General features: G+C 36.3%; 10 protein-coding genes across 10 annotated transcripts, besides 1 other annotated feature; 4 read left to right on the top strand and 6 right to left on the bottom strand. All coding sequences in view use genetic code 12, as the record gives it.

The window, feature by feature from the left end:
- Window positions 1-192: 192 nt before the first annotated feature.
- CPAR2_205510 (uncharacterized protein) lies at window positions 193-2,571 on the bottom strand (the record flags this gene model as incomplete). The annotated part of the gene is made up of 1 exon (XM_036809442.1): window positions 193-2,571. The coding sequence occupies one exon, from the start codon at window positions 2,569-2,571 to the stop codon at window positions 193-195; it is 2,379 nt and encodes a 792-aa protein (XP_036666078.1).
- A 362-nt stretch (window positions 2,572-2,933) lies between these two features.
- Window positions 2,934-3,761, bottom strand: ECI1 (dodecenoyl-CoA isomerase; the record flags this gene model as incomplete). The annotated part of the gene is made up of 1 exon (XM_036809441.1): window positions 2,934-3,761. The coding sequence occupies one exon, from the start codon at window positions 3,759-3,761 to the stop codon at window positions 2,934-2,936; it is 828 nt and encodes a 275-aa protein (XP_036666077.1).
- An 846-nt stretch (window positions 3,762-4,607) lies between these two features.
- Window positions 4,608-4,704, top strand: a tRNA (tRNA-Pro).
- Window positions 4,705-4,956: 252 nt separating this feature from the next.
- On the top strand, window positions 4,957-5,745 carry CPAR2_205490 (uncharacterized protein; the record flags this gene model as incomplete). The annotated part of the gene is made up of 1 exon (XM_036809440.1): window positions 4,957-5,745. One exon carries the CDS (start codon window positions 4,957-4,959, stop codon window positions 5,743-5,745), a length of 789 nt encoding a protein of 262 aa, XP_036666076.1.
- Window positions 5,746-6,018: 273 nt separating this feature from the next.
- On the top strand, window positions 6,019-7,086 carry CPAR2_205480 (uncharacterized protein; the record flags this gene model as incomplete). Its single annotated transcript, XM_036809439.1, has 1 exon — window positions 6,019-7,086. One exon carries the CDS (start codon window positions 6,019-6,021, stop codon window positions 7,084-7,086), a length of 1,068 nt encoding a protein of 355 aa, XP_036666075.1.
- A 251-nt stretch (window positions 7,087-7,337) lies between these two features.
- On the top strand, window positions 7,338-9,326 carry DSL1 (Dsl1p; the record flags this gene model as incomplete). Its single annotated transcript, XM_036809438.1, has 1 exon — window positions 7,338-9,326. One exon carries the CDS (start codon window positions 7,338-7,340, stop codon window positions 9,324-9,326), a length of 1,989 nt encoding a protein of 662 aa, XP_036666074.1.
- A 118-nt stretch (window positions 9,327-9,444) lies between these two features.
- On the bottom strand, window positions 9,445-9,660 carry ATX1 (copper metallochaperone; the record flags this gene model as incomplete). The annotated part of the gene is made up of 1 exon (XM_036809437.1): window positions 9,445-9,660. The coding sequence occupies one exon, from the start codon at window positions 9,658-9,660 to the stop codon at window positions 9,445-9,447; it is 216 nt and encodes a 71-aa protein (XP_036666073.1).
- Window positions 9,661-9,944: 284 nt separating this feature from the next.
- CPAR2_205450 (uncharacterized protein) lies at window positions 9,945-13,022 on the bottom strand (the record flags this gene model as incomplete). Its single annotated transcript, XM_036809436.1, has 1 exon — window positions 9,945-13,022. One exon carries the CDS (start codon window positions 13,020-13,022, stop codon window positions 9,945-9,947), a length of 3,078 nt encoding a protein of 1,025 aa, XP_036666072.1.
- A 1,065-nt stretch (window positions 13,023-14,087) lies between these two features.
- CPAR2_205440 (uncharacterized protein) lies at window positions 14,088-18,479 on the bottom strand (the record flags this gene model as incomplete). The annotated part of the gene is made up of 1 exon (XM_036809433.1): window positions 14,088-18,479. One exon carries the CDS (start codon window positions 18,477-18,479, stop codon window positions 14,088-14,090), a length of 4,392 nt encoding a protein of 1,463 aa, XP_036666071.1.
- Window positions 18,480-20,143: 1,664 nt separating this feature from the next.
- Window positions 20,144-20,617, bottom strand: CPAR2_205430 (ribosome biosynthesis protein; the record flags this gene model as incomplete). The annotated part of the gene is made up of 1 exon (XM_036809432.1): window positions 20,144-20,617. The coding sequence occupies one exon, from the start codon at window positions 20,615-20,617 to the stop codon at window positions 20,144-20,146; it is 474 nt and encodes a 157-aa protein (XP_036666070.1).
- Window positions 20,618-20,717: 100 nt separating this feature from the next.
- Window positions 20,718-22,040, top strand: CPAR2_205420 (U5 snRNP complex subunit; the record flags this gene model as incomplete). The annotated part of the gene is made up of 1 exon (XM_036809431.1): window positions 20,718-22,040. One exon carries the CDS (start codon window positions 20,718-20,720, stop codon window positions 22,038-22,040), a length of 1,323 nt encoding a protein of 440 aa, XP_036666069.1.
- Window positions 22,041-22,060: the final 20 nt, after the last annotated feature.

The following is a 22,060-nucleotide window of genomic DNA, read 5'->3' as shown; positions in this document are numbered from 1 at the left end:
GGAGTTATATTTGTTTATCTTTTTCGGTTTCACTTGGTGTTTGCTCCTTAGCTGATATCATTAGTTTTATTTCGGGAATTCTTTAGCCTTTTTCAATATACAACGCACTATAAATTGATAATAATGTAGTTGATTAATACATCCAAGTTTTATCATCAGTTCACAAAGTGTAAAAATTACTAGATCTATGTATTACCAATGTTTTACTGATATTATATGAGGCTCAATAGCTAACAAAAGCTTTTTCAATTCCAGTCGTGATATATTTTCCTTCAACAACAACAATTCCAACGGACTTTCACCATTCATGTATTTCAACAATTTATAAAACAAGGTAGTCAATTCAGACGTCAATTTACATTCCTCGAATATGATTTCATTGATCCACCGTCTTTCCAAAGTTGATGCTCTTCCAGGGTCCAAAATAATCGTGTCATCGTCCTCTAGTAAAGTAACTGATGACGAAGACTTGTTCAAATGATACTTCAATGAGTCCAAATTGGTTTTGTTTGATTTTGGCGCACTCAGGGAATCAACGACTGTTTTCGATACTGTTTTGGTACTGTTAGTGGCCAGGTTAGTATTATCGGTAGTGGCAACCTGCTTTGATGAGTTATCGGTTGCTTTTGTAGTCTTGTTATCAGCCACAAACTTGCTGGATTTACGCTTTGTCAAGTTTTCATTCTCAATATCTTCCTCAACTTTGATCTTGATCTTACGAGCAATTTTGAGCCAAATAAATGTCAATTGTTGAGTGGCGTAGCCAAATCGGTTCAACCACGCTAATGCACGCATATAACTATCGCGATGATCTCTAGATGGGATTGATGCGGCAAATTGTTGTGGTTTTCTAGATTTGGGAGACAACAACTTCAAAAAATGTGGTAATGATGGTAATGTGGGGAATTTCTTGTTGAATTCTGATATATCTTCATAGAGTCTAACTGTCAATGGAGCCATGGGGGATATGATGTATACTGATCGACTTGATAACGGTTGAATGATTCTGGCTTTTCGCCAATAGATCAAATGGAACGCAAACGATTTAATTTGACGAATGTCTAATTGAGGATACTGCGCTGATAATTTGAGTAGTGATTCAGTAGGTTCAATTGAACTAATAAAGTTGGCGAGAATGGATTCATTGGAGATTTTTAAATCTTTGATGATATTCTCTGGTTCGTCAAGCAATAGTAGTGCATAGTAGATCACCACTTCATCGGAATCATCGTCTTCTTGTGGGTATCTCAAAGTTTCATCCTTTTGTCCATATCGGGATGATTCGCCAACATTTATTAATCCAAAATTGTTTACAGTGTTGACAGTTGATGAAAGATATGATCCAGGAATGTATGGCACCGTTGCATCCGGGAGCGAATGGAATTCAGTTTTTAAAGGTATTTGAAAGGACTTTAATTTCCCATTAATCATCAAATTGGCAACCTTTGATGAACCTATACCAATGAAACAGTCGCGAATCAATTTACATAATGAAGAGTTTTCCGCTAACTTGTTCTCGTCATGAAGCTCTTCCCGAAGTGATATAATTCGTTTCACTTCCAGTCCAATGTAATCATGTTTCAACTGTGCACGTCGAAGAATCAATGATAACTTTGATATTACATGGTGAAACATTTCATCAATTCGATAATTGTTTTCCATCGTTGGTGGGTTCATTACAAACACCAAGTGAAACATATTCAAATTGCTTTTGCTGTCCTCAATTTCGATTTTGCCATCTGGAACATTATGTGATGGTTTCGTTTTCGGATCAAGTGGTTTACTATTTGACCTCGATCTGGTACCACCTTGGGTGGCATGTTTGCTATTGGAAATTGCTCTTGTTTTCCAGCCACCATCAATGCTCTTGTGTATAGGCAACCCTAGAAAAGTTTTCCCTTCTATCATCATTTCAAACCTTGCATTGCACATTGCTGCGGGTGGAGCCAACATTTCACATAGGTAAGAGGGGTCCATCCCCATTATATCATCGTTGACATTATCAAGTTTGTTTGGACTATTTGAGCTTAAACTGTGTTGACTACAAGCAACACTTACCTTTGAACTTGTTTGTTTTGAATTGGTGAAATCCAGTGTCCACGGTTTAGTTTTGTCTTGTCCTATCTCAATAGTCCCAGATTCAAGTCGCTGTTTTCTTCTATCATCCTGCTGGTCCAAGAACCTTTTGAGGTCTAATTTCGTGCCCATATAGTACTTCAAATCATCAACATCCCAAACTTTGGCATCAATTCCATATAGTTCCCTATCATCATCGCCGTTCTCGCCAGCCAAGTGGCTTATATTTTCATCATCCACGTCATCTTCGTCATCTCTATACTCATATAATTCATCATCTTCATCGTAATACTCCCCGACATCTTGATCGTCTATATTGTCGGTACTTTTCGTATTACCAATTGAATGCTCCTTCCCCTGATGAATACCATCGTGTTTCTCTCCATGGTTTAATCTCAAATCTGTTGGAAACTTGTATGCTAATTGAGGACCACTATGTGTTGATATCACAAGGAGAATTCCTAGTAAGCTAGGGTTAGGGAGGTTAAGGCTCATATGGCGGTTAATAGCTGAGAGGTTAACTTTTGGCTTTTAGAAATGGCTTGGTAGCGTAATCAAACTCGATTGAATGAGCAGATTCCTTGATCATTGATGCTCCGGGTCAGCAGAGTAGATATATAAGCCCACGGCAGACGGTTCAGAGGAGTGTGAGTGGGAGCTCATGTTGATTCTCACCCTTCCGGGTCGGGCAGATACATACTCATTAGAGTTGACTAAACTCGTCACTACAAGAGTAATCTTAGGTCATTGCCAATCACGGACTGGTGTAAATCAAGAAGCAAAAGTACTTCAAATCTCATTCGTATTTAAATACAAACTTTACAAGTTACCATAAATCTAGTTACGCCTCTTTGGCTTTACATCTTGTGTTTTCTCTCCTTACTGGCCAATTCAGCAAATCTTCTTTGTGGAACACCTTCAATCCATTTGTTGAAACCCTTGACAACTTCTTGTGAGTTGACTTGATTAACGACTGGGTCTCTTCCAATTTTCATCAACTTTTTGATTCCGAAGATCGAGTCTTCATGTAAAGAATCGACTGAATCTTGAATCAACTCATACACTGCCTTGTTGAAATCTTCTGTGCTCTTTGATTCGCCAGTAAAATGTTTGTTGATCAATCCATTTTGTTCACAATCATCACCCGGAATTCTCTTGGCTAACAACAATGCCTCTGAGGCTTTTGACCAACCCAATCTTCTAGCCAAAGTAATTGAAGTAGCACCTTCAGTGACTAAACCCAAGTTGGCAAATGGAGTCAAAATGTAGAATTTCTTCAAATCATTGACATAGATCAAATCACACAACAAAAGTAAAGCGGCTGATAATCCAATAACTGGACCATTAGCAGCAGCAACCAAAATCTTTGAATGGTCATTGAAAACATTAGTCAACCAGGTGTTTCTAGCAACAAAATTAGCTAACCAATGCTCGTGACTGAAATATACAGCAGCGTTTTTGCTCAAAGTCTGTTTGTCAGCAAAATCGGCACCGGCACTAAAAAATTTTCCAGTGGATTGTATAATAGTGGCCACTGTGCCTTCTTCTTTATCAGCTTCCTCGACAAATTTACCTAATTGCAAGTACTGAGCAGCACCCAAAGCATTCAACTTGGAAGGAATGTTGAAAGTTATGATGGCGCATTTACCTTTAACTTCGTAAGTGATGTTGTGTTCTTCTTGCATTGTGAATAGGGAATTGAATATAGATCTAGAAAGAGATATGTAATACGAAATAGAAGAAGAAGAATTGTTCTTTATCTTGATATATAACAAGCATTTATGACATTTTTTTTTTCCACTGGCTCAAATATTCTCCCCACCTCTATACAGTAATGTGTTTTTACTCCACATTTTATTAGCGCACAAGTCAAATCTATTTTTTTTTTTTTCGCATGCGCACTTCTTTTCCCCTCGATTAACCGAGGGACTGTAAATTGTAAAGGGAACGGATTTCTCAAGAACCCAGATGGAAAAATTTCAGCTTTCAAAACTTCGGTTGAGATTGAAATCGGAATTGAAAATGACCAACTAATTATCTGAAAGTAGTAAGTCCGAACTTTCATAAAAAAGGGGAAAAGTGTTTGAGATCAGAGAGAGGGGATTTTGTTTATACACGGATATGCATACAACTAAAATGCTAAGAAGGGTTATGTAACGATTGCTTCACCTTCGGAATAATACCAAGAGACTGCTCTCCACAGCTCCCAAGTTTCTTTTTGATTAGTGAGGAGATGGTCCTAGGTCCTTTATGCTCGTCCCTCCATTTCTGGCTTCAAAATAGATAGCAAACAATCTTGCGGAGATAATTTTGTGATAAAATTATGCAAAAAAAATGATTAACTCCGTTTTTGTGCTAATAAAGCTGCACATTGGCCGCCAAACAAATCCAATATTAGTATTAGAAGTAAGCTCAAGCAGTTCCAGTTGCTCTGAAGATTTTGGTAATGTCAAAACAACAGGGTTTTACCTCAAAATTTTCCGTAATGTTGTGTAATATAAAAGACTGTCAAAATTTTTTGACAAAAAATTGGGCGAATGGTCTAGTGGTATGATTCTTCGTTTGGGTATTCTCAAGCCTGAGCAATAAATTTCGAAGAGGCCCTGGGTTCGATTCCCAGTTCGCCCCAATTTTTTTTGATTCTTTTTGTTAATTTATCTTAATAACATAAAGGGCTTCTTATCTCCAAACAGCTTGCTCAATGCTTCCCTTTTTTTTTTTTACTCGTGGACTCACGGGCATGAGTTGAGATTGAGAGGGTTTGGCTTACCCATTGATTCTCTCTTCGATGCAAGTTTTGTTTGTTTTGAATTTTGAAGACGCGATCAAAATCAAGAACAAATGCCCCAAACATCATACTCTAAGAAGCCATAAGAAAAGATGTCAATAACACATACACGTACCACCCCTAGAGATGAGTTTGACGCTCTTACAAGTCACAAACTTACATCTATTACTACTTTGGAGCAACTAGCTCGTGAAACAACCAATGATTTGAGAAAACTTCGAAATACAAAACAAGTGCAAAGACAAGTGCTCAAAGCCATGTCCCTTGCATATATCGACCAACAAACAGAGGAGAAACTTCTACAGAAAATATCAGAAATGGAGAACAAGAAAGATTTGCTAACTTTTTATGATGGTCCTTCTGAATTGCTAACTAAGGAGATTGATGAGTTGAAATCAAATTGGAAAGAATTGGACAATTTGAAGAGTATCAAACAAGAAGAATTGAAATTGCTTGCTGATGATGTGAGTGAAAGGTATAGAAGTTGTGATAGGAGAAAAGCCGAGGTTGATAAACTAATAGAAGAAGGAGAACAACTCGAACGTGAGTTTGAGCAATTGATTAATGAAGATAATGAAGATAGAGAGCTATTTGAATTGGCAGTACAGGCGGATTCAATTGATTTAGACCCATCACAGATCAATAGTCAAGTTAAACAAGACGTGGATGAAGATTTGAAGCGTGTGACAGATGAAATAGATCAAAAGGGAAGTGAAATTGAAAACGAAAAAAATAACATTACAACAATTCAACAACTATTGCAAAGTAAGAAACGGCATTTGGCTAAGTTGCCTACAGACGACAATGCAAATGACCCTGTTAGAAATTTTTATTACTTTTTAATGAAGTTGAATGAATTATTGGAAATTTTGAAAGAGTAGCACTACAAGCTGTATGAATATAGGTCTATCGCGTGTAATGGATGCCATTCTAGCCCATACTGAACCCTTGCTGTACATATATCAGTTTGTAGAGTCACTATAGAGAAAAGGACTGACTGCACGTGAAAGAAAGGTAAATAGCCGAGGTGGTAGCAGTGGAGTAGAAACAGAGAAAAAATTAATTGTAGGTCTCACACAATTGTCAAAGCCATCGAAAGATTGTGTTCTCCACTTTTGTATTCATTTTGACCAAAAGATTCTTGTTTATCCCAAATGGTCGCTACAACAACAGCCACATCCACTATTACAAGTGATACCACCACCAGCAATAACAACAACGCTTTTGTCAATCAACCACTACCACCTCCATCTACTGAATATAAGGCCTTTTTTCCAAGTACTTCATCACTCGCTAATCAACACCATCAACTTTCAAAACAAGAGATCATTAATAATTTGATTGACCTAGCCAGACAAGAGCAAGCTAAAGGTAATACATCTATTACTTCAGATAAGTTAGATAAGCTTCAAGGTATCTTAGAGAGCAGCAGCAGCAACAACAACAAATCTCAATCACTTTCAAATAAGAGCTCATATAATTTTGACAAGTTTCAACTGTTTAAACAAATTCCTACTGATAAAGCCAAACCTAGAGCTAAACCAAAGTATCCCCCTTTTTTTGACAAATTTGATATTGACAAATCCGTGGAAAAGAAGGAGTCTTCAACAACATCATCATCACAAGTCTTGGAGAAAAAGTCAACTACCACATCCATCAAGAAGAGGCAAAGAGGTAGCAAATTTTTCAAAGCAAAGAAGTTTTCATTCAAACAATTGGAGTTTATGTTTATAAATTTCCTTGAAACTATAGCCAACCTTTTAGATAACTTGCATTTACTTTCAAACTTACCAATGTTTCCCCAAGCTCTTACCAGGTTGTTGAAACAAACGAATAAACTATGGGTATTGATTCTCGTGTTTTTAATAAGGAAAACCATATCCCAATTGTTAAATGTTATACGCAAGATTAGAAAAGTGCACACTGAGTTGAACATTGTCAACAATTCCCAGAAAAGTGAACTTTCCAAACCGGTCAATGAAGATATTAATCGTAAATACAACAAGATTTTGAAGGATTTGAAATTTGACAAGATGATGCTCATATTTGAATTAGTGGGAAATTTTCTTGATTTGGTTTTCAATCTCATTGAATTGAGTGAAATAAGTGTACCCAATTGGGTAATGAGTACATTAAATGTGGCTAGTATGGGAATGACCATCTATAGAATGAATAAGGATGATGAGTACATTGATGATGATATCACAGAGGATTTGATATGAATAGGGAAAGAGAGCGAGTATGTAGAGACAACTTGAGCAATTAATACTAGCATTTGCCTAATATGTGATTATACACACTATGGTAGAGATGGGATGGAGATATTTGCATGGTTTTGAAACACTGAAAATGGTAGCAACGCTTGAGATCTCTCACTTTCTGTTTTCTTCGTAACAAAAATTAAGAATGATGATTTCTTGGTTGTCAATTTTTTATAACCAAACTTGAAAACAAACAGACTGCTTCTTAGGTAATGATATCTACTGAGTCAAAACTACAAGATGAACAAGGGAAACTCAAGAAGATTAATGAGGAGATAGGACAATTAAAAGTGCAAGTGACTAGTTCGTATCTTCTGCCAATACTAGCGAAACAAGAACAGTTTCAGTTAATCCACATACACAACATCAACAACGATAATGATGCTTCAAAAGACTTACAAAACTTGTCTATCACACAATTGAATTCCAAATCAGAGACTATCAATCGACAGATTCAAGAATTGGAGAAATTAAACAATATCAAGACCAATATGGACGAGATTGAAAAATTGCTATCCAATTTAAATTTGTCTATAAATTCATTGCTTGATTTACAACATCTAAGTCATTTATTTAAACAAATTCAGGCTATTCCATCATTGAACTATATGATCTACAAGCAAGTGATCCGAAGAGTTGCATCATTGCATATTACATTTGTTGAACTTTTGAATAATTACTTGAATTTGATTGTTCCTGATGAATTTACCATACTTCATGGTTCCGTAATTGGTGATTTCAACCAATTCGTTATAAAGAATGGATACAACTTGAGTGTTTATGCTGAATATAAAACCAAATGGGATGAGCTAATCGATCGGATGTTTCATAGTCACGAAATAAAGTTAGTCTATAATGGTGGTGGTAGTAATAATGAAGAAGATGATGAACAATTGGAAATGAAGGAAGTGGAAGGAACGGACTTTATTTCATCATTAATCAACTTTGTTACTTTTATCAATAAGATCAATCATGCACAAATTAAGAATTATTTGAATTCGAAAATATCCAAATTAGTTGCTGGTCAATTGTTTCAAAATGTTGAAAAGATCATTCGTGATCAAGAGCAAATCAATCAATTGAATGCATTAATGATACTTTGTGAAGATAATGGTTGGAATTTTCTAAACAAGATTGAAGGAAGTGGGACAATGGAAGAACGGTTGAACAAGTTACATATAGATTGGATCATTGATGACTATGTTGGAAAAATAAAAACAGTTTTGAATACATCGTCGCATTTCACCGAGTTGAAGGAAGTTCAAGAAGAAGTAAGGGAGAAACGCGAGGATACCATAACGAATGATAATGACACTGATTGGAACGAGAGCTGGGACGACGGATGGGATGAGGAAGAAGAAGAGAATCAAGCAAATGATTCACCACAGTTGAAACAGCGAGAAGATTTGCAAAAACACGGTCAAGTTAAAATATCACAAATTCCACAACAGCTAGAGCTTTTATTCAAACAATACTCAAAATACTCCAAAGATATAAGCTATTTGGTATCTACCATCAAAGCGCTTTCCCTAGTTCAATATCCATCGTTGGCATCTTCATTTGTTATGTATAATGATTTTATAAAGCTAGCTCAAATCACTGGAGATAACTCACTAATTTCGTTCATTGATAGCAATTGGAATCAAATGACTTTGCAGTTTATTCAAGAATTGAAGACATTAATCTCTTCCTTAAATTTAGAGTCAGAAGTTGATATGGAAGATGAAATTTTGGACGATTACAATCTTAATCAATTGAGTTTGATTTACAAATGGTTTCAAACATTCTTTGAATCAAGACAATTTCGTCAAACCAATTTTGGTAAATTTCAGCAATTGATTACAGAGTTGGTTGATTTTGCCAATATGTGGTTAATACAATTGATATTTACAATTGATGACATTAGTGAAAATCAATGTTTATTGTACAGTCTCCTAATTGACAATTTAAACAATATAACTATTCCCATTTTGGGTGAAATTGGAGTATCCAAATCATCAATTGACTCATTCAATAAAGCAAATAATGTCAGGTTTCTATTGAATAACCATTTGAAAGATATAATTGATCGCTTTTATCAAGGTGAATTATTTGATTTAGCCACTGGTGAAATGGTTAATATGATCAGAAGTATTTTCATTCAAAGCGAAATCAGGGACAATTATATCAACGAAATCATTGAATTTAGGAATATGAGTTGAGAGACCATAGGCTAACATTAGAGTGACAAATCCTTTTTGAACTTGAATATACGTTCCCAAAGATTAAACAAAATCTAAAAATGTTTCCCAAGATTTCTATACAAAATGTATATTTCCTCTAACTCACAACTTTCCCACCATTAATCTTTTTACCAGTTTTTTGAATTACATTGTAAATTGTATCGTAATCCTTATCGGTTTCAACATCAACAGTTTGGTTCTCCAAGGAGACTTGATAGTTGGCAATTCCATCTTGTTTCTTTAATACTCGTTCAATAGCTCCAGAACATCCTGAACAGGACATGGTGACATCGAAATGATACTTGTGTGACATATTAGCTTATTATTGAATTGGACAACGTAGCTGTTGAATATATTTGCCTGCTATGAGATAAGTATGTTGGTCTATGACAATTGTTCTCTGATTATTAATGTTAGTAAGAAAGACAAACTGTGGATTAAAAAAAAAATTAAAAATATTTCCGTTTGCCAATGTCGCAAAATAAACATAAATTTTTGTAAACCGCGAAATTCTCGCAACTTTAAAAGAATTTTACGTCATTTGAGTATCGGAGAATTATCTGATTGGATCGGCCGTTGATAATTATTTCACTCAAATCAAGGTGGAGGTATATTGCTACTAGGCTGGGAGGATGAAGACGAGTAAGTACCAAATGACGTCACACCACCAACACCAGTAGCGGCTGCAGCGGAAGCAGCAGTTCTCTTCCTCCTTGACAAGATCCTCAAGAACTCACGCTTCACATAACTAGGATAATTTTCAATCTTTTTGATCAAATCATCAATAGTCAAATTCTTGCGATGAAGGTATTCATCGAAAACCAATGCAAGTTCAAACAAATCCAGTTCACCAGCATCACCACCAAGTAAATAAATCTCCTCTAGCTTTTTCCCCTTATGATTCTCATTCATTGTTGGTATAACTTCCTCCATCAAAGAAATGATTAATTTACGATTATTGTAAAGTTGCAAATCATTTGCAGTTTTGATCCAAGCTAATCCGTACTTTCCATTACGTTTTATAATCAATGTCCATTCTTCGAGTAGTTGAGTTATTGATTCAATGCCTTGATTCATAACGAATTTGGGGACAGAGTCATTGGTCTCGGGTAAGATTTCAAGTTTTTGACGTTTTGAGGCGGAGGAAGAAACTTGAGAAGAGCGAGGAAGATCATGTGTATCTTTAGGTTCTTGTGAGTCTCGATTAAGACCCCTTTTGAGTATAGATGTCATGGGTTTAGGTTCGGACTCGCTATAGTCGATGTCATCCTCCTCACTGGCAATAGATTCATACACGTTGTCGATTTGTGATTTTTCATCAACCATTTGCAACATTTGCTGAGAAGAAGAAACCACTAGATCCCTTCCGATTCCGTAACTGCCAGTGTTTTCTTTTACATCGCCCCCAACTTCACCACTGGAGTTTCCACCACCACGCGTGGTATCGATGATTTCCGATCTTGAACTATATGATTGAAACGAAGATTTCAATCTTGATTTGGGGGTTTGCAGTGAGGATGGTTTTTTCAACAAACTGGATAGTTCTCCACCACTTGGTTGTTCTGATGACAACAGCAGCAGCAGACCCGAGAGTACAGCAGTTGGATTGTTTGTAAAATGCAATTGAGGTAAACCTGAACTAACGGACAACCCTGATGTTGATGCACCAGATAAAGTGTCAGCCCCATTACCATTACCACTTCCACTTCCACTTCCAATAGTGCTCGAGCTACTGGCACCGTTTCCGTCGCCTCCAATCGCACTTGTATTTGTTCCTAGAGGACCACCTCTACCACTATTCCCACCACCGCTAGAACTACCCTGCGCTAATGAATCTGAATGTGACTTCGAAGTATAATCATTCAAGAAGTCTTTAACCACTTGAATATTTTCAACTTGTTTGGGAGTGTTTGCTGGATCGATTTCGATATTCAAATTATGCAAACGGTTTAATCGACTTAAAATCTCTTTTAATTTTTTGGCTGATATTGTCGGTGTATGAGCAATGACTTCTTTAACAAAGTATTGCTTGATTAGGTCTCCAGTTAAATAAAAATGTTGCAAACCTCTTTGTGAACAGAACAACGCATAGCGGTTAAATTCATTCGCATAGAGTTTTCTACTTTGATCAGACAAACCATCAAGGACAGTTGAGGATTTGTAGTATTGTTGTAGTTTGACAAGTAATGGATCATCTTCAGACCCCAAATCGTGTATGGCTTCCAGCTGACTCACCTGCAACTGCTGTAGTGTATCTGTGGCGTTGTCTGTGGCATCTAGAAACTTGTTTAGTGTAAGAACAATATCCCCTTCAGAAAATTCCAAGTCATAAGCCAAACAATTTAACTGGTGCAACTTGAGTAAGCTTGTTCTCGTATTTCTCAAACTGTATCTTCGATTGCTGCTTCCGCTATTCGCAGTACCCTTGCTGGTTTGAAAAGACAAGAATCTCGTTAGTATGTCATCATCAATCAAGAAATCCTTTTTACCCTTTCGTGCACAATACCTGATAAATCGCTTAATATCAGTGGCATACGATTTGAATGTATTGCCAGTGAGATTTGATAATATTTCTTGAGTTTTTGGGTTAGCGAGGATCTCTTGATCAAATTTGCGCAAAAGTGATTCTTCACTTTCTGAAAGTCGATGTTTGGAATTGCCACTTAGACCAAAAGATTTTGAGCTCGCACTGGTTACTGAGTCTGTGTTTAGTGTTAACACAATGGATGAAATTGAAGAAGAATCTCTATTTGCTTTGTCAGCCATTTGTGCCTTTAAATTGGATTCACAATCCACTGCCTCATCTTCAACCACTTGATTCTTCTCTTTTTTATGTCTGTCATCCTTGTTCTCTACCCCACTACGATCCTTATCCTCATCATCGTTACCAGGCTTCTCTTTTTGAGTCACTGAACCAATCATGTGCTGTATAAATTGTTCCCCTAATAGTTCATTTTGTTGTTGATCACCATAAACAATTTTATTCATAAAGTATAATTTATTCAATGGTGATCGAATACTACGAATTGTATTTTCAGTCAAATTGTGAGAAACAACAACACCCCTTTTTTTCACAGCTTCATTTGCAATCATTTCTTGAGCTAGTTGGGTCGTGACGTAAAAATTGCTTTGTCCCTTATTGGCACAGAATCTGATGTATCTTCTAATTTGGTACAAGTATTTATCCTTGGTTTCAATTTTCAATTTTTCAAGTGATGCTTGGACGTCTTTATTGGTCATGACTTCAGTTTCAAATTTATTTAGTAGAGTCTGTTCAGCTTCCGAGATGATGGGGTTTCGGAATGTGAATGATGTGGTAGGGAGCAATTGATTAGTTTTAGCATCTGGTTGGGCCAGTGATGTTGCAGTTGTTGCAGTTGCAGTTGTTGCAGTTGCAGTTGTTGCAGTTGCAGTTGCAGCAGTTGCAGTTGTTGTTTTTGCTGCTGCAGCTGTTGCAGCTACTGTTGTTACTGCTATAAGTGGTGCTGATACTTGATTCAAAGAAAGGCTTTCCAAATTTGTTTGGTGTTGGGGACAAGTAGTCTCAGTTTGCTTCTTGCATGGTTGTACACAAGAGCTGGACTGTGTCACATTCTCCAATTCTTGATCGGTTATAAAGTTGGAAGTTGGATCAGTTGAAGTGTTGCCACGATCTTCCTTGTCGAGATCATCCATATTTTAAACGTGTCAGATCTAGGATAAGATCTAGGATAATTTTATGCAAGGAAATGCAATATCAAAGAAAGAGGAAACAAAAACAAGAGATCAGGAAAAGATGAAAGTGGGATAATTCGAGCCATATATAGGGTAAGATTATTGTTGTCGAGTTATTTTGTTTTGCCACCAAGCAATAATAATAAAGGACGGTGGAATTCAATATTACCTTGGCTTTCATAGGGGAAGTGTCACAAGGAAGGTGAAAATACCAAATTATAATAAAGTTGAAGAGCTGCCCACTTCAACCGTCAATCCGCCCATGGTCTTTACCAAAATTGAAGTTTGGTTTTGTGATTTTAGTCCAAACTTATGAAAACTGAAGCAATAAACTTTGTGAATGTGAAAAGTCTTCAATGAAAGAAAAAGAAGGTCTTACCTCACAAGAGCTTCTAGTTGCCTTTGTCAAAGCAAGAAAAACCGCCTTAGAAAGGAATTCGAAGTGATTACTCAGTGTATGAATACACACATCAACGAATCGAACGCAAAAGCAATATATCGAGCGCCTCAATCTATCCAGCAAACATTCCAACAGTTCATACAAAAGCATTGAAGAGCCTCAATGCAAAACAGAGTACTCATTCGTCTTAGCAAACCAAAATGCATGTCAACAGAAGAAGGAAAACCTGTCAAATGAATATACGAACATTTTTGAATTAAAGTTGAAACCAATTTCTTTTCTTCGGCCGCAGGTCCCCGTTTCCTTGACATTGTTACATCAAATATACTCTCATCAAAAAATAATTAAGCTTTTTTGTGCTTTCCAAGTTGGTTGTATCTTGGCTTTCGAATATTAAAAACAATTTTATTTCAATTGTTTTTCATTTTGCAACAAGAAAATAAGCAACAAAGTCCTTTTTTTTTTTCTTCTGTTTGGCGGTTATTTCATTGACCATCACACAAAATGTACAAACGATATATATATATATCATACTCTAATAACTTTATATTTTATACATGTAGATAAACACCTATATGTACATGTCAATCCTTGTGTAAAAACAATCCACCATAATCCTATCCCAATCACCTCCTCTTGAAATCATCAGCAACAATGTTGGACTTTTCACACATTTCTCTAAATACACTACCATTTGAATTATACAAATTCCAAGGTGTGTCAAACTCTCTCACCGATCCTTTATCCATAACCAAAATCTTGTCATAATTGATTATTGTTTTTAAACGATGAGCAATACACAAAATAGTGCATTGTTTGAATTCTTCAGCAATGGTAGTTTGGATCTTGTCATCAGTTCCATAATCAACTGAGGAAGTAGCTTCATCAAGAATAATGATTTTGGCATTACGAACCAATGCTCGTGCAAATGAAATCAATTGTCGTTCACCAAGTGAAAAGTTTTCACCTTCATCTTCAACTGGTTGGTACAAGTGGAATTTGGGTAATTCAACTTCACAGTCCCCAGAGGTGATGGTGTCCTTGGATATGGATTTGGCTTTGGCAACTTCTTCTGCTGTTAAAACACCTGATCGACGAAGCGACTCCCACAAGACTTCATCTTCTTGCTCGCCAAATGGATCCAAGTTGGATCGAATAGTCCCATTAAACAAAACGGGATCTTGTGGGATAATTGATAAGTGTGATCGTAAATCTTTCAAACCGATGGTGGAAATATCAATATTATCAATGATTATTGACCCATTATCCAATTCGGAAATTCGATACAATGCGGTCATAATTGATGATTTACCAGCTCCAGTTCGACCACAGATGCCAATTTTCTCCATGGGTGAAATATTTAGTGAAAAATCTTTCAAAACCAAGGGTAATCCGGGTCTATACTTCATATTCACATGGGAAAACTCAACAGCCCCATACTGTGGCCAATCAGCCGGTGGTTTATTGGAATCAATAACATAAGGAGCTTCTTGATCAACTTTCAATGCATAGTGGATAATTCTTTCAGCTGAGTTCATGTCATTTTCAACAAGGGTAAATGTTCTCACTAAATTCAACAATTCATTGGCAACTTGCAATGTATAAGTCATCAATAACCCAACTGCTGCTGCATTGATTGAAAATACCCGATTCACACACAACAACGACACAATCAATACAATAATCTCAGCAAGGATATCCAATTGTATTCCCAACCACTTCTGATTAGCATTAACCACAAATGAAGCTTCATTTGCTTTGTTTAGTAACAAGTCTCCCAACTCGGTAAATCTTGGTTCATCCTTATAGGCTTTAATTGTATTCATTCCACTCAACACTTCATTGACATTGTTGTACACAAACGATCTCAAAATAGCTTCCAATCGTTTAACTTCTCGATTTGATGCTTGATAAAAATTGGCAATCAAGAAAAACATGATAAATATACCAGGTATAGCACAAGCAAACCATGGTAAGTAAATGATAATCAAAATGAAAACACCAATCATTTTGGCAATCGCTGTAAAAAAAAGACGCAAATTGTCGCTAATTTCATTATCCAACGCATCAGTATCTTTGGTGAAACGATTCAATATTCTTCCCATTGGTGTGGTGTCCATAAATGACATCGGTGCATGAAGAATTCTTTTTATTGCCATCAAATTCAAGTGTTTTGAAGACACTGTAGTCCCATGAATGAAAAACACAAATGTGTATGTTAAGAAAATAACCCACAAGATATTAAACATGACGTAAAATCCAATGTAAAACCCACTTGATTTACCTGGAAACTTTTGCGAAATCCAAAATGATAACCACGTGTTGGTGAAGATATCACAAAATGTGGCAATCGTTAGAAGAACAGCAAATATGGCAAAGAATCCCCAAGGGGTCAATTTTCCAGCACCATACTTCAAATACTTGTTGTAAACTTCAAACTTGATACTGTTTACAGCACGTTCTTCTTCAGTAATGATTTTACCCTTTGATGCATCCTTGTTGTGATTGTAATCCTTGTATTCGTCATCATCATAACCATCACTGTTGTCGCTATCAAATTTATAGTTTGTTCTCCGTCTTGTCAATTCTTGAGATGTGTCAGTAACTCCAGTCAGAAATGCTGGAACCAATTCAGTCTTTGTTTCCTTGTTTCCTAAGTCAATCTCCTCGATGATTTCTTCTTGCTCTAAATCTTCTTCAATATCTTCAAGTTTACTAAATTTCATCAATTGATTAAAGTCTCTATTTCTTTCGACCAATTCATCCATTTTACCCACATCAATAGATCCGTCCCCATTCAAGAATACAATCCGATCAGCTTGTCCAATCAAAGACAATTGATGTGTTGCCAACACTCTAGTCTTGTTACTCAAAAGACCCAAAAAGCAATTATTGAGGATATGTTTTCCAACTCTGGCATCAACAGCGCTCAAGACATCATCCATTAGAATTATCTCCTTATTGGCATAGACAGCACGTGCTAAATTGATTCTAGCTTTTTGACCACCTGATAGGGTGATTCCCTTTTCTCCAACCTCAGTGTGATCTCCACCTTCCAATGTATCTAAATCAATATTTAATGCGCACGAGTATATGACTTTATCGTAAAATTCCTGATCAAACGGTTTACCAAAGACAATGTTTTCTCTTATTGTGTTGTTTTGGATCCAGGGGGCACCACAAAGCAATAAAGCCCCATTAATATCAACTTCACCGGCATCACATGTCATGAATCCAGAAATGGCACTAAGTAATGATGATTTACCGGAACCAACTAATCCGGTTATGACAATGAATTCTCCCTTATTGATAGTGAGATTCAAGTTTTTCAAACCAACAAAGTTTGTACCCTCTTCTTCAACATCGGTTCTTTTTTGCTTATCTGTGTTGGGTTTTTGCAAAATACTTAATTCCATATCGTTCAGTGAAGTGGAGCTTGCAATGTTCGAGTCCTTCTTTCCCTTTTTCTTGAACTTCTTAAATATGCTCTTCCCTTTCTTCCCCTTCTCCCCCTTCTCCTCCTTCTTCTTCTTCTCTGCTTCTCCCTCTTCTTCCTCTTCTTCATCTTCAAATACATCCCAGCTAAAGCTAGCGTCCTTCAATGCAATGGCCTTTTTGTCTATCTCATCATTAAACACATGATACCCTTCAAAAGGCTTATCCTCACCAGCAGATAAAATAGCCCCAACCCGTTTAAACCCATTAATCATATCCGCAGTAGTAGCCAATGCTTGTGGTATAAAAAACACCATCAAACCTAAAATCTCAAACGTTGAAACAGACGAAAAGATTTTTGCAGGAGAACTAGTTGATCCTTGAATGGCATACAATATGACAAATGCAATCATGGAACAAATACCAGTCAACGTCATTGCCAATGAGAAAATGACATTTCTCAAAGTTTGAATCTTTAAAATCATATCAACTTCTTCACCACGGATTTTGCGAACATTTTCATGATATGGATGTTCCCACAGATAAAACTTGATCATTTTCAAATTGTTTAAAATCTCCTTCATGAAATTGACACGTTTATCAGTTATTTTGCTAACAGCATCTCTGTAAGCAAAAAGTTTTTTGGCACCAAATGAAATGCATCCCAAAAAGATGATGAAAATGACAATACCAATGACAGCAGAAACACGAATGTTGACTACTAATATGACAATTGCAATAGCAATGGGGACAGGTAAACACAACAACAATGGTTGAAACATACAAGCAATCTCCACTCGTGATAAGTCAGTAGTGATAATACTGGTCAATTTACTCTGAGGAAACTTATGACGCGATTCAGCATTGAATTTGAAAGCCTTGTTCAACACCGCCTTTGTTAATAAAGCTTTGACTAGTGCACCCATCAGTTGACCGATATACATGAAATGATTAAACATTAAATTACTGAAAAGCATCATAAACACAACTCCAAGAGAGTAACCAATTCCCTGACCAATGTTTGTATTCAACCCCAAACTTCTTCTTTCAACAAAATTGATCAACTCTTTAGTCAATAATGGGGAGCAAGCAATTCCACTCAAGGCAAAAATAGCAAGAATCAAACTAATCAAAATTTGACGTTTGAATGTGAGAAACAAGATGGATGCAATATTCATTGGCGATAAAACAAAATCTTGCAAATCCTCCTCGCGTGTTACTGTGGTAGTTTCAGGAGTTTCATCACGTTCTTTGCATTTATTGGCAATATGGTTAAGATGAGCACGTTCAGTTTCAAGTTGTAAATAAGTGACAAAGTAATTGTAAAAATGTTCCACCTTCATATCTTCAGTCAAGATCCATAAATCATTTGGCTGTAATGTTCTAGTATACCCAATTGTCATCAATGGTGAAACCCACCAAAAAAACACTCGGTACAAGATATTACTCGATTGTTCTGGATAAACTTTGCGTTCACTGTCATCTTTAGGTATAGGATAAAACTTTTTGCCAAAAAGAAACGTCAATATACGCTTCTGTGGCTTGTACAAGTCGTTACCAATCTCCAAACTTGAATCATCCATTGGTGGAAAGTGAATTTTTGATTAATCAATTTGTGTAAGTGTGGTTGTAATAGCAGCAATAGCAGTGGTAGGCTAGTAGATAAGGATGAGTTAAACGAGATCGATTGTCGCTCCTTATATATTGGGCTTTAATCTAGTGTGGCTATGGTTGTTGTTATTGTTGTTGTGTGATTATCGTTATTATTATTATGAATAAACAAATGAGTCAAAAAGTTGTTAGTGTGTGTGTATATGCCTGTGGCATACGGCTTCAAAAAATCGGTGTAGCACGGGATCAATATTGCTTTAACACATTGTACATATCGCTCTTTGGTATTGTTCTTCCTCTCCTTCTTCTTCTTCTTGTTCCTTTAGTGTAATATGTAATGTATGCGGTTTCATTTGCTAGTTTGTGGTTTGTGGTTGTAAGACTGAAACGGAATTTTTGCCACCCAAAATAATATCTTTTGTGCATGCATACACGTACATTATACTATATGTGTATGGTAGTATAAAAAGAGTTGTAGAGTGGTGGCGGTATGATAATACATGAAAGGTAGTGCACCAATGGTATGATCAGTATACATATTATAACTGTATTGAATAAAGCGGAAAGCAAAAGAATATTTGTGAATGAGGGGAAGTCGGTGTTTAGTCGATAGTTGTTCATATGTTCAAAAGTACGGAGTTTATTATTTCCTAATCCGACGTTCAACAATAGAAAATAACGGCATTAAAAAAAAGAACACAATAACTCATAATAACAATAGGAAGAAGCCAAGCCTCGCAAGTATTAATAGTAAAAGCAACTGGATTTTTTTGGTTTACCGACTCGTATCTCTTAACTTAATTGGAAGTTAGTACAAAGAACAAATTAAAATTTCAAGTACACCGACATATTCCGACCCTTACATATTTACAAGTCTCGGTGTATATCTCTTCCAAATTGCCGAGATGAATGCCCTTTTGGTAAACGGCGAAAAACAATGTAGCAAAAAGTCCCAATAGCTGCTCTTACATAAAAAACCAAAGAGCATTGTGTTAGGAAAAAGTTTATTCGGAACGGAACTAAAGCCATCATCATTCCGGCCCCCGAGATTTTTCTTCTCTCTATTTTCATCGACTTTGGCTCATATGCTAAACAAAGTAGCATATAGCAATTTATGTTTACCTAACTTTTATCACTTGACAGCTTCTATATAATATTAGACAAGGTGTTTATTTTTAGTACAACTTTACAGAGAGACTAAACTAGATAGGGCTTAAACACATACGTCATCGTATTAATCAAGATGCATCACTTTTTTACGTTTTAATTTGCGTTTTGAGTACTTGACTATTTAAAAGTCATTACCGGAAGTTAAACTCCAGATGAACTTGCTCACAAATATGGTTGAATAGCTATTATTAGAAGCTCAAAAACCTTATCCCTCTCTTGTTATTGTTTTTCTTATCTCCTAATGCTGGCACGAATCCTTGAATAAAGTACCAATCGGACGGAATAGGAAAAAAAATATGAATGATCAACAAAAAGTAAGAGACAACACGAATGCTCTTTATTCCTCCTCAGTTGTGAAATTACCTTGATTCGTTCCATCTTCAAAGCCAAAAGTTGGCTTGCCCTAACCACTAGCACAAAGAGAATAAACCTACGAAACGCAATTTTGTGCTTTCTCTACTTGGATTCACCACATTTCAACAACATTTTCACTGACTTGCATTGACCCACCAACTTGTTCAACCAACTTATCAAGGTCATTAATCTTCCAACTCTCCTTATTCAATTGACAAATGACTCTTAGTTTGTTTCTGACTTTTTTCAATTGTATTTCGAATTGTGCTACTGAATCTTCATCATTTATCATCAGTAGGCCATCGAGACAATTTTTCAATTGTTTTAAATGATTCCTTAATGTGGATTCAATGGAACCATATTCAGATATGTGGCTCTCCCAATCTTCCACAAGTCCTCGGATATACCCTACTATTAAAAATCTTTGAAATCCTGTTTGGTAGCCAAATTGCTTACCTTCGAGATACTGTTCTTTTGCAGATTGTTCGACTCCTTCTTGATACCCTATTTGATATTGTTCTTGTTCCAAGTTTAGTATTTCATCAGTCTCGATATCGATATCGATATCATTTGGTGAATCTGCCATTTGGGGAATGTGTAGGGGGAGTCTCAAAGATTTTCAAAGTTAACTTTTTTGCGATGCGCGGGAAATTTACAATCTTTTTGACTTTTCATCAAAGTACAAGATGAGTCTACGACATGATATAGGTGATCATGAAAATGAAGTGACCAGTCTTAATGGAAATGGGGCTTACGTTGAAGATGGAGATTACGACTCTTCAAGTGAAGGTTCCGTTCTTTCATCAGACGAAGAAAACAAGTTAGATACTTCCAACGTATTTGAAGGTGAAGATGATATGTTCGCCAGTGAAGACGAAGACAAATCACATCATGCACCTGTCCCTGATGATAGTGATGATGACGACATGTTTGCTAGCGATGGAAGCGACCACATCAACGGCACAAAGCGATCCAAACAGGTTAAATTTTCCAATGATACCCAAACTGTATATCTACAACCCACCACCAGTGACCTCTCTTTCACAAACGCAACCGAACTGGACTCCGAAAACGAAGAAACCACCAACGACTACTACATCAATGCTGAAAATTTTACCACCTCATCACAACAACGAACCCTGAAGAACAAGAAACAACCAAAGATCGAAGCATTCAATATGGATCAAGAAGAACGTGATGGTCATTTCGATAACGTGGGAAACTATATCGCTAATAAGTCAGAAGGAGATGTATCTGATGATCTGGATAAATTTCAAGATGAAGATTCGTGGGCTAGGAACTATACCAAATCAGATATCCGTAAAGCCAAACTAGCTCAAGCTAAACGAGTACAAGATGCCAGTGAACGACAAAGGACAACCACAAGTGTCAGTATAGATCCAATTGAAAGTACTCTAGCTTCTTTGATTGAGTTATTAGAACCGGTTGAAACTCCAATGGAAGCGTTGGCTCGACTAAATGCTCAACATAGAAAGAAGAACCCAACCAAAAAGAAAAAAAACAGGAGACAATTAAACAAGAACCAACTAGACTCATCAATTATCAAAGACTGCATATCTCAAATTACCAATTTTTGTTCAATATTGATCAATGAAAAGGGGATGGATGACGAGGAAGTATACGATACGACAAGAGAAGAATTTATGAGAAAATACCAATCTAAAACAGGACAAGAGTATAGGCATACAAAGTTGAAACGATCGAGAGAAAACGACAATGACATCTCAAGTGGCAATGGAATTTATCAACCTGAACACGAGCAAGTTTCCAACGAGGAAGTTTTCAAAGAGGACGATGAAGATTACGGTGAAAAAATATGGGAATTCAAATGGTTAAATGATGAAGCCAACATCATCAATGGTCCATTTTCCAGTTATGAAATGAATTACTGGAAACAAAATTATTTTGAAAACAACGTTGAAGTACGTAAAGTTGGTGACGGCGAATTCAAACATATACAAGAAATGTCCTTCAGCGAGGAATCGTAACTAATCATCACTATCACTAT

The sequence above is a fragment of the Candida parapsilosis genome, contig 005809 (assembly GCF_000182765.1).
Source record: "Candida parapsilosis strain CDC317 annotated contig 005809".
Lineage (NCBI taxonomy): Eukaryota > Fungi > Ascomycota > Pichiomycetes > Serinales > Debaryomycetaceae > Lodderomyces > Lodderomyces parapsilosis.
Note: the sequence above shows the minus strand (reverse complement) of the source record. Positions and strands in the feature narration are given on the sequence as shown.